This window comes from Falco punctatus (assembly GCF_963210335.1).
Source record: "Falco punctatus genome assembly, chromosome: 2".
In the NCBI taxonomy this organism is placed as follows: domain Eukaryota; kingdom Metazoa; phylum Chordata; class Aves; order Falconiformes; family Falconidae; genus Falco; species Falco punctatus.
In genome coordinates this window covers 34,569,910-34,582,316 of record NC_137581.1, presented here as the reverse complement: position 1 = coordinate 34,582,316, position 12,407 = coordinate 34,569,910, and the positions used below count along the sequence as shown (strand labels likewise).

The window sequence follows — 12,407 nt, the reverse complement described above, 5'->3', positions numbered from 1 at the left end:
CTGCAAATGAAGAGAAAAAATCAGGTTTTCCAAATGTCATCATTAGGAGAGAAGTTTTGCATACTGTAGCCTCTAGAGTGTGTTTACTAAGGATTAGTTTTGTGGCAAAGCATAGGCATAAATGCATAGCTTTATGTGTAAGGCTCATTTTGGCCCAAGGTCAGCAACCGGATGGCACTAAGTATACCAAGTTGACTCAGAAAGTTAGTGGGGAAAAAAATAAAATGCATATTATTACGGCTGTTGGGGGGGGCGGGGGGAGAAAAGATAAAGGCATCCATCCTCATGATTAATTTGCAGAAAATAAGTGCTCACTGTGCTGTCCAGACAAGGGACAGAATTCTGTATCTACCCATCTGATGTACCCTAGCCTGATGCACTAGGAAATCCCTTGGAAAATAAAATTTCAGAAGCTTTTTAGGTTATTTTCTACCTCAGTGGAACTGAGAGCATAAGAGACAGAGGGAAAAGAGAGAGAAGTATCTGATTTTTGTGTATTTCACTTCAGAGGGGAAGGAAGGAGCAGCAACAACAGTAACTCCAGAGTCACATTTCAGATTCGCATTCTGCTGTCAGAATTACAGCTTTACAACAGTGCATCACAGCCACATGGTGTCTTCCACCTCCGGCCCTCAAAGAAATCTGCAGACAGTAACAACCACAGCCTAGGAAATGTAGACAGATATTAGTCCAAGTTCATGTGAGGCAACTCTAAAGAGACTATGACTTCAAGCTGAACCAGAACAGCTCTGTTTTCCACATATCAACTGTGAAGCCATTTCCAGGATCATGGAAATAAAAGAAATACTTTCCTTTTACTTCTGGTGAATGGCTGTGACATTACTGTTTCCTGATAAATTCTCAATATTGTAAAAGTCACTGGTGGAAAAAATCCTCGACTCAGAAATGCCCACGGGCTTTTAATGAGTCCAAAGCCGCCACTGGCAAAAACCAGCATGCTTTTTTTCCAAGTGTTAACATTAGCTTTTTGTATTACTGCCACAAAAGTGTCCCAGATTTTTCATTGTAAGGATATGTTCACCTGAGGTAATGAAGACAGAGATGTCAAGTGACTGGCACCACCTGACAAACATAGTGGTATTCCAGTGCATCCCAGTCCAGTGGGGTGCTCTAGTCACTCGACAGCCTTCCTTATTAAAGGTGGAGTATGATACGAACAGACCCAAGTTTCACATGTCAATTAATGGCCACAACTGTTTGATATTAATAATACCTCCCTCAGCACAGGAACTCCTTGCATCACCAGCTATGGTATCAATGATTAAAGTCAAACTTATCTTTTGAGGTTTTAATACTTTGCATGGGTACCATGTCATGATTGCCTGACAGCTTGTATGAAAAGAATGGTTGTTTGTACGCTCAGTCATATGAATGGATGTCTAGCATATAAATAATCTATGTCTTAGCACAAAGAAAAAAGAGAAATAACAAAGAAAGAATTTACCTTTGCCCTCAAAGCTGGCCATCCCTAAGCAAGGCCAGACGATACTTATAGAGCTGAACTGAAAACTCCTAAATCCACCGACATAAAAAGCTCAGGAAGCATCTTGTCCTCAAAGGCATCCTAGTCTATCCCACTGATTGAGGGAAATGCAGAGACAGACCAATCTGCCGTACTCTACTTGGAAAAGGTCTGGGAAATGAGATATTTGGTGGAAAACAGACTGCAGCAAATGCAGAGAAATCTTGTTTTGATCTGTTTTGCCCAGGGGAAAGATGTTCTGCCTCCAGGGGAAACCTGTGGCCTGAACGTTAGAATTGTCTAAGCAAAAGGGTAACATCTGTGCCAATATGTACAGTCGAGTTGAGCAGTGAAGCTCTCCACATCTCCTCCTTTCTCAAAATGTAGTATTTCTCTCCTTCCGCTACATAACACCTTCACCCCTCACAGTTTTGAGTTGTCTTGCACTAGTGGCTCGGGGGACATGTGATTCACCTGCAGCCTCCCCTCAACATCTATGAGGACGGTGGGGAGCAGCTTTATATTAAATGCAAATTGGTATGCTGAGCTAAACCCCTGTGCCCCCAGGCCACGTTGGCAACTTTCTTGGGGTCAGTATTGCCCATGGGAGCAGCTCTACATTAATGAGTGCCCAGCTCATGGCAGGGAGGGTGACATGAGTTGTGAATAATCCCACCTCCTCCCCCAACTCATTTTGTGTCCTGGGATTCTTGCAGCTGGAACATGGGATGACCCTGGTTGAACACTGCTTCCTTCTGTGCCACCAAGAGTCGATGCAAATCAACATTCCTGGCTCGGAGCAGATGAGCATTTAAGCATGCACTTAAGTGCTTTAGAAAGGATGAGGCCCTGGAGCAGAAACCTCATTTCCAAATATAGCACAAGGAAGGCGCTGCTGTATGGCTAGCCAGGCTGTATCTCTGGAAATGGCACGTAGCATGGCTAGTAACGCGGCCTCAGCACTGCACACAGATATCAGTGTTTGGAGGTGCTTATACTTCAACCCATGCAAAGAAAGCAAGCTAAGGCAGACAGTGCAAAACGGCTTGCAGCCTGCCAACTCCATAAATCAATTTGAACTGTTTTTTTCTTATAGCTCTATTATGTATTGTTACCTCTGGCACGAGGGCTTCTTTCAAGCTGGTGACATATTGAATATGTTACTGTGCTTAAATCACAATAAACTTATCTCAGAATTAAATGGTTATTAAATGCTCTAAAACTCTTGATTTGTTTAGAAAAATATAGCACCGAGGCTTGCAGGTAGTGAAGCACTGCTAAGCTCATCTATATGCGACCTCAAATAATTTTTCATGTCATTAAGCACAACACAATTCCAGATTTATTTTAATAATTCATACATTGTTTCATAAATAAAAAACAAACGTGTGTTCAGCAATGAGACCTTTTTTTACAAAAGAAATAATAAATTATTATTTCTTCCCTTAAAGAGATCTCTCTGCTGAACACTTGTTTGGTTTTTATTTATGAAACAATGAATTATTAAAATAAAGTTAGAAGCATGTTCCGTTTTAATGACATCAAAAATTGTCTGAGGTTTTTATAGAGTATGTGCTTGATTTTGATTTCTCTGAAAACTCTCCCAGAATTACTATCTTTTTAACCAGAAAACTCTGTGGTAGTCAGGGGGTGATCTGTCTTCTGCACTGGTTCAGAAAAATTCAGTGTTGTTTATTTAATCTAAACTTGCCTCCCTGTCTGGATCTTGGGGGGAGGGAAAATGCACAAAGGAAACAAAGTGTCATGTAATTTTGTAAATATTAGAAGGTACTTGAAATAAATCCATATGCATTATTCAAACTTTCAAGTTTTTAACTCCTTTCTCTGCTGTTTTGGGCCACTGATAAATGATGTCCTGGTATTTCTGCTTTCCTTTGTTTCATGCTTATGTAGCAAGCAGGCGAGAGGAGGACAATATAGGTACATACACACATAGTTCTCCTTCTCCCTACATAAAGAGCCAGTATCTCAGCTCAGTTGTTTACTAATCCTTCTGATTCATCAGAAAAGGAGCTGGCACTTTGCTGTCAGGACTAGAGGGAGCCTGACTTGCTCGGTTAACGGGCTGCAGAACTGAGCATGAGACATGAGTATGAGGTCTTGCTTTACCTGCTTCACTCTGAAGCACTCACAGACCACATCAGCGTCTCACTCCAACAATACAGGTGTCAAGAAAACTCCAGCAGCCTTCCCCCACCAAGCAGCTGCATCTGATTGCAGAAAAGAAGGGACCACGGTTTGCCTATGCAGCCAAAGGCAAGGTGTGACCCACATTTAAAGGAACTCCCATGAGGGGCACAGAGACAAGGAGCAGGCTGGTGATACACTCTCACACATGCTCCCAAGCACCAGATGTGCCTTCCTTTCCCATCAGATGAACCACTGCATCCAGATGTGTGAGCTGTTACCAGCCTTATTATGGTTTAAGACACAGGAGATGGTGCTGCTCAGGGAAAGACTCATTCCTGACACAGGAACCCACACAGACACCTCAGTCTTCACCAGGATCATGGGGCACAGACACAGGCTGACAGCTGTGTCAGAGAAGATTTACGTTGTCAGTACCTAATAGGGGATGAGGTGAGGGGCTGGAGTTCATCTGACCTACCTTCAGGCAACTAAAAATTCAGGTGCCTCATCTAAGCTCCCTCCATGGCCAATGGAGAAATGCATGTGTCTCCAGGGGCTGTTCAGGCAATCCTGGAGAGAAGGCACTGGCCAGCTCTTTTCAGGTGCCTGTGGGCATGTCTCCCTCTTTATGTATGGATGTATTAATTTCCAAACACAATCCAAAACACTCAACACAGACATCTTGGGAACACAGCAGGTAATATATAAGGTAAAAGCGAAATCACTCTAACTAAGACTCCAACACGATTGCCTGAGTTTCAGCATTAGGCTACACCAGGCCTTCCTCCTGCTGAGACCTATTCATCAATAATTTGAAATCCTTCTAAATTTCTAAACGTATAAAAGCCAGAAAAACCAGCTTTGCTCTTTTTTTCCTTTCTTTTTTTGCCTTGGAGAGTTTCATCTGACTTGCTTCTCCCTGCTGCCTCTCTCAGATCATTTCAGGGAGATGTGACAAAGAAGCTGCTGCGGAGTCCTTAAAGAACCATCCTGGGGTCTTTTCTCACTCTACCTGCCCTGATGCAGCCAGATGAGATCAGCACAAAAGAAAAATGAATGGATAAATGTTTCTTCCCGCTGGAGTGAAGAGGAGAGAGATGCCAGGAACTGCTGCAGACAGGAAAGCCAGTAATGATGATGAGGATGATTAACTAATTTACTGAGCTCCATCTCAGACACTCAGACACCCACCTCTCCAGTTGGAGGGTAAGGCAAATGAAGACCAGTGATTTATTACTGCTGTGTTGTTGGAGAACAGGCCTGCTCACTCGGAGAAACACGGCAGCAAAAGCCTTGGGGGACAGAGTCAGAGGGGCTGTGTACTACAGCACTGAGAAGCAAGAAGCTTTAATTAAACTTGCCTTTAGACTCATGGTCTTAGGCAGCTTGGGGATTAGCCAAGCTTTCTCTAGTTTATGTTGACTACCCAAAATATGTAGGAGAGAAGATTAAGGGGGAAAGAAAACGCTATCTGAAAACAGGACAAAGAGTCAGTTTAATATAAACATTATAAATATAATATGAACTAAAAGCAGGGCAAGGCCAAATGGTTTGGCAGGAATTCAAGGCAATCAGGCTTGCAGAGAAAAAGTATGGAAATTGTGTTCAAATGCATAAATGAGTGCTAGAGAGCTTCAGAGGCCTAGGTGTGAGCATCCATGCAAAGCCTCCAAAATGACCATCTAGAAAATGCAGCTCTCATGTACTTACTCCATCTCCCCAAGCAATAACATCTTACTACTTCTACTTGTTTTCAGATACAGTCTGCAGGACATGCAATTGCTCTACAAAGTTCTCTGCCCAAAGAATACTTGCTCCCTGCCAGGCACACAAAGTCAGGATATGCAAGTCCTGCATTGATTAGCAGGGGTCTGAGCCTACATAACACCTGGGTTATATGTATAGCTGGCATCACCCAAAAGCCAGGAAACTTACCAGTCTGTGGAAGTTGCTTTGTGCCAGCCTTAGAGATCACCCTCACCCTAAAGGTGGCCATGGCAATATGCCCACACACCCCCCTACAACTCCTCTGGGTTTCCTACTGCTGTGGGCAAAAGATAAACTCACAGGCAACACCAGAGGATGTGCTCAGCTGGTGTCAGTGGTGGTAATTCTCTGGAAGTCAATGGAGCTGTCATTGTTCATGCCACCCTGGGGTTTTGACCTTCTAGGTTATTTCCCATTCTGTGGTTCCCACACAATGTATGCCAAGATGCCTGAGCCAGCAATGACCACACAGTCAGGAATAAGGCAACACTAAAGCAATACCATTTTAGTCCCAGATGAACTCTATTCACCTCCACACCATGCCCTGAGAAACAATGCTAAATAATTCTGTTAGGGGCACAGCCTTATGCAGTTACATTTACCCATCCCAGAGCTATCATACTGCTCTAGACATGACTTGCCTATTCTGCATGGAGCTGCACTGTCCCACTCTGGGAAAGCCCCTGTGCCCCACAGACGCTCACACCAACCACCCAGGCATAAAAGCAGCCCCTTTCTCCATCACTCATGGAAGGACATAGTATTCTTGTTCTGAAGCCCAGTACTTTCTCACCAAAACAAAGGCATGCTGTAGGCATGAAGAGAAAGAGATTGTTTCTTTCCACACACCATCACCCTCAATAAATCAATAAGATGCCCTTCAAACACTTTTAAAACATGGCTGCTTTTTTTTTTTTCATTGAAACATTTTAAGCCCTTCCATAACGAGCAGAGAAAGGCCTTGAGGTTTTGCAATGCACAATTTTGTTTCAGCTTTTCCTCCTGCCTGATCCCCAGACAAGGTGTTACCCATGCACCCTGTCAGAGAAGTGAAGCAGCTGCATGCACCACCACAAAGTCCTACAGAGATCACAATAGGAAAGGCTGCTGACCCTAAGGGAAGCTTGTATTTCTGCCTCTCACTTTTCCAATGAGATGTTTGAACTAGCTGACCCCAAGGTGCTAAGGGGTAAATGTTGGTAGGTGCAAAACTGTGCTCCTTGCAAGCAGGACACCACTCCTTTTTCATGGGCTCTTCCAGCTGACTGCTAACAAGCTTATGTGAAAAAGCAGGATCCTTCCCCTGGGTATTGTATACAACAGAGCACTTTCTCTCTTACAGTACCCTGTCAAAAGGAACCTCCTGTGTATAAACAGGAGATCAACACAGTTTGAAAAATCTTCCTGTCTGTTGGCAAGTGGGATGCTTGACCTGGCATACCTAAACTATTGTTTCCTAAACAGTTTGCTTCAGTGTATCGTATTTGACTCTCAAAATTTCTCTAGACTATGATTCACTCACAATGTGATTTTTCAAACTGAACACAATGTCAAGACAAAAATCATTCCTGTTGTAAACTAATTACCACAAGTCCTGTGACTTTTGACACTTTTGTATGAACTGCACTCTAGGAACTACTGATCTAAGCCCCAGAACATAACCTTTCCTAGTTAAGGAAATTATAAAATCCTAGTTCCTTTGAAATCAGTAATACAGCTCCAACTTATTTCCCTGAAACCAGAATTTCCCCCAAGGTTCTTGGCCTTCTGATTTAGAGGAATCTTTTGCCTGTGAAGCAAAAGTAATCTTCATGCAAAGCTACCTTCCAGAGCTTGCATTCCACAGCTTTAGTACATCAACTGCTGCTCATACATTTCCCAAGCAGCATTAGAGCAAAATTGCCATGACACAGGTCACTTCCACAGGAACTATTAAAAATCAAAGCTGGTCAGAAAAAAGCATAGCTTCCCCCCCAAAAAAAGGTAATTGTTTTTAAAAAGAGAAGGAGGTTAGAGATTTGCTTTTCATGCTGCAGGTGATAGGAAGATCACAACTTTTTCCCATTGAAAATAGCTACTGTGTCTGGAAGAGTTTGTTTCCTGCCCTCGTTTTCCTTTTGAACCTGTTGATGAAACATCAGGAGCTGTCTGCTCAATTTTTCAAGAGCTAAGTAGTATCGTTACAATTGTATTTAAAATTAACAAATGGAAATGTATGAATTCACTGTTCTACCCATATATTACGTTGGTTTTTATCTGATATACAACAGAAATGCTTACCTGGTGGGAAATAAGGGGGTATTATAGTTTTGTTTGTGGCCTCTTCACACTCTTTCAATCGATTCTGCAGAGACACAATTTGTCGACGAATTGCAAGGACATTGTTTTTGTCCAGTGATTCTAGTTCATTTACCAGTATAGTCAGATTTGTGATCTAGAGGGAAAAAAAAAGATGGCAAGTTTAAATTTCCATCAACTTTATTTAACAGATATTTCCAGGCAGGGTTGATCATACCACAAAAGATACTACAGAACAGGTTTTAAGAAATATCGCTAAGAATAGGCCTTATCCTGCTAATCTGAACTTTATATTTCCAGCAGAGGTATGTGACCATAAGGAAATGCTTTAACATTCAGTTGTATAACATAATGCAAAAATATAGTGTTATTTTATAGGTCATATAAAAGTATCCAGTAAGTCTTAGGCAAGTACTAGCTATTATATATGAAAAGTACTTATTACAGCCTTACAAAAGTATCTGGAGATTTTTATTTGTAAAAATAGATGATGTTTTCAATAACATCCTTGATGACCTAGAGGACAATGGAGAAATGATATTTCACTTTCCATCTGAAGTAATTATTCTCTCTAGGTGAGTGATTAACTACAATTTTGAAAATATGATTTATAGTCTGCTGGGAAGGTGATAGTCTTTCCCAGTTCTTGATTTCATATTGATTGGGCCATTGCCCTAGCAACCAGAAGCTAATTTTTTAATTATCTACATTAAAGCACAGAGGCCTTCAAGCATGGGGGTCTGTAAATTGATATTTATTATAATAATTCAATCAGCTTATATGCTTAATGCTATGCAAAACTGTTAATTTTCAGGCAGATACTTGGCAAAAATACAGTGGTCTCCATTTATTTGGGGGTTTCTTTGCTTTTCTGTGCTCTATATCAAGGAAAAAATGTTAATACGTTTAAGGTCAAGCTTTCTTTTAATTTATGCTGATGAAATGCTAAAGTAATTCCACTGGCTGCAGTAGAGACAGGCTACATTTCCTCAACATAAACACTAATGAAAGGATAGACTATCTATATATTTGAACTCTCTGTGGCTAATTAAGACTTTGGCAATACCTCCAAATATATTTGCTCAACAATGACATTGCTTCCAACAAGGCTGGATTTCAGCTGAGTGACCAGTCTCTCTAGGTCACTGATTTCCATTTTCAGTAACTGGAAGTCCAGTTCTGTGTAAGATACACTGCTCTTCTCCATATGCTCCACTCTGATGGTTATATTAAGGATTTGCTGCTGATATAGTTCAATCATTTTTGAGTACTTCTTAACCTTAAAGAAAGAAAAAAAAGAAGGTACATATTCATGTCCAGGTTAGCAAGTACGACAAGTCTGTTTGTCATCTTCATTGTATTTCTGAGTACCCCATGCTTAACTTCCACATACTTGACATATATATTCTTCACATACACTACATAAATGAAATTTGCATCACATAGAAGAAAAAAATGTGAAATTTAACCCTCATTTATTGTTGGCAGTTCCACATAGTCCCCTCAGGAACGCCTGGGGATAACTGAAGGCAGAATTTCACTTGCAGTCCTCCATTTTTTTAATTCTTTGCCAATATTGTCTCTGTGAGCTAATTTTATCCTCAGTATGCCAAGAACATACATTGGTGAAAATTTTATTAGGAAATCTGCAGTGTATTATCTCACAAAAGAAACCCAAGGAGGCTGAAAAATGCAATAAAGGATTCCCATGTTTTTCAACTTCATTTCCTATTAACTCTGAATCCAAATAGGATTTTACCCTGTGTACATTTGAATTGTGTCAAAAGTTGACAGAACTGGTTTGCGGTTTGTCTTTGGGTGGGGGGAAAATGTTTAAACACAGTGTTAAAAATTAAATCTTGTTTAAATGAAAGTGTAAAATATATTGCAGGCTTTAGCTAAAGTAATTTACATAGCAGCCTTTTCAGCCTTTGAACTGTTGAACAGTTGTCCAGATAAATATATTTTCACAGATAGGTCTACTGAAGTAAAGGTCACAGCACAAACATTGTTATGCACAATGTTAACAATTTTATATGGATTTGGGACATTCCTTGGAAAATGTTATCTCCTTGAAATTTCTCTTCCATATGCTTCATAAAAGTCATGTCTCTTTTCCCTTAAATCAATATAATTATATCACAAGAGGTAAGAAGTAGAAATGAATACAATTAGTTTGTTGAACCAGTAACTCCATATTTATACTCTCAGATAACATTTGTAGTACAAGTCCCTCTCTCTACAGCACTATGCCTTCCATAATTATTACTTCTTCAACTGAAAGATTTTTAGGCCACATCCTCTCAATCATTTTCACATTATCTTAACATGAAATTAAAGTAATTTTTTTTTCCCCATTGTCTCTGGAATGGTGTCTAAAATCCTGTCATGGTGTGAAGACCACAGACTCCCTCTTTTGCTGTTCTGGCAGCAGTGCTTGGGACAGGGTCCCCCAAAAACACAGTTATCAAATAATTCCTTCCAAATTTGATTGAAGCCCTTCTGTACCGAAGAGGACATATGGGGACTCATGGTGTGGAAATTCATGAAGGACAGAAAGGATCCTTTAAGATCATAAGATATTCAGTGATGTGACTTAAGAAGTAGAACTGCAAGAGAGAAGACCCTGTTTTCAAAAGAATAACTTTCAATAGTGGCATAACTACACTATAAATCTGAAAAAACCTACTACCAAACCTCTGCATGCACATACGTAACATACATCAAACCCGGGCTGCTCAATCCCATGCATTTAAATCAGAGTTTGAAACAGATCTTCTGTTCTAAATGTGTGCAGCCAGACTTTGCGCTGCTCTGATACGGAAACTGGCAAGTTTCCATAAGCTGCAGCAGAAGCACCCTGACTCATAACACTGAATGCTCTAAATCTCCTGGGTCAAGCCAGAGTAACTGAGCTATTTATTACAATTAAGAATAAAAAATAATAACATATAAAGACTTAGACCTAGTTCCTTGTAAGTGACTGGCAACAGAGACAGCTGGGATCCCTTTTTCTAGCTGTCACCATCGTCTGCTCAGGAGGGAATAGTAGCAAAAACTGGACAACGTTCTTGGAAAAGCCAGATGTAGTTGGACCTCAGACTTTCCTTGATCACCAAAATCAGATTGGAGTTGGATATCCTCAGAAAAAAACTTCTGAAAAAAATCTTCAAAGGGTAATGTTTAGACTGTGTGTCTAGAGCAGGGGTCTTCAAACTACGGCCCACAGGCCGGATACAGCCCTCCAGGGTCCTCAATCCGGCCCCCGGTATTTACAGACCCCCCCGCCCCCCCCCACCGGGGGTTGGGGGGGGAAACCAAGCAGCCGCAGATGGCTGCCCGCCACTGCATCCGCGCGCCGGCCCCCTGGTTAAACAGTTTGAGGACCCCTGGTCTAGAGTTTGCACAACAGAAAAAGAAAGAATATATGATTACAGCCTGAGAAATAAAAAGCAAGCCCATGTCTGAACAGAACTGCACTGCTGTGTGAAGCTACATATATCACATAGGTATTTGGAAATCTATCTAGGTATTAATAACCTTTCTCATAGTAATACTAATAACAATAATAAAAATAACAATAATGCAATTAAGCCCAAATCTACAAACCACTGAAATAAACAGACTGCTGGAATTAGTGATGGCTACTCACTAGTGAGAAACCTGTGAATTTGAAGGTTTCTCCTGGGTCCTGAGCCTGGACAGAGTGCTGAGGGCTGGAGCAAGGCATACATAGTTATTTCAGCCCTGATTGCAGAGTGCTGCAGGTCACAGACCTGAAGTTCTCCTTCCACATCAGAGGATTTTCATTCAGTCAACCATCTAGGTCACTTAAGGACATATCAACACCATCCAGTGGAGTACAGATGAGAGATATATACAAGTTGAGCCTGCACTAGCTCCAGCACTCTGCAGTGCTCTGTACAGCCACACCAGCATCACAAGGAACTTAAGCTAACAGCTTCCCTGACAAATTACTGGACAAATACCATTTTCTCAGCAGTGCTGCTCTAACAGGTCTACGCTGCTTTTGCAGACAAATCCAGCACATACGTCAAGCATTGCAATGCCCTGTGTGGACATCCCCACCTGCTCAGATTTGGCTTAAGAGCTTCTGTAATATAGAAATACCAGTTGAAAAAGGCACATGGCGTTGCTCTGTTGCTTGGCAGATACGTTTAAGCAGCTTGTACTGTACCCTGCTCTTCTGCTGCATCTACCTGTTAGGGACTGGCTGTTGTCTCTTGACAAGCTGGCACAGAAACTCTGTGCATATCCCATACTTAGGGATACAGACCAATAAATAGTATTGATTGCTGCCACATTTGTCATAAAAGCCTAAAGTGAGGTATGATGAGTGCATAGGGCCTGTACTAGCCCTCTATAGGAAGAGAATGGAGCCACGTGAGGCATACATAGGAAGAAAATTCCTCAGTTTCAGTTTTTACTCCTTTCCAAGCATTGTCACCCTCATGGAATGAAAAGGGCAGGAAAAATCTGCAATGCTCATTTACTGTGTCATTTACCTGCAATTGGTATTTATCAGAACAGGTTTTGCAGCATGCAAACAGACACTTACCCAGCATGCATTTGGAGAGTACAGAAGAGGGAACAAAGGTGCAAGATGAAGATGTAAAAGAAAAAAAGTGGGAGGACTGAGGGAAGATAAGGAAGAAGTGACAAAACCAGCAACTCTATAAAGTCACTC

The 12,407-nt window shown here is 41.3% G+C and overlaps 1 protein-coding gene across 1 annotated transcript in view; it reads right to left on the bottom strand.

Moving 5' to 3' along the window:
* OLFM4 (olfactomedin 4) overlaps window positions 1-12,407 on the bottom strand; it is a gene marked incomplete at its 5' end in the record, with an annotated part of 102,245 nt that overhangs the window by 37,920 nt on the left and 51,918 nt on the right. The window contains 2 exon segments of the mRNA XM_080376090.1: window positions 7,682-7,835; window positions 8,766-8,978. Coding sequence (XP_080232216.1) covers window positions 7,682-7,835; window positions 8,766-8,978 — 367 coding nt within the window.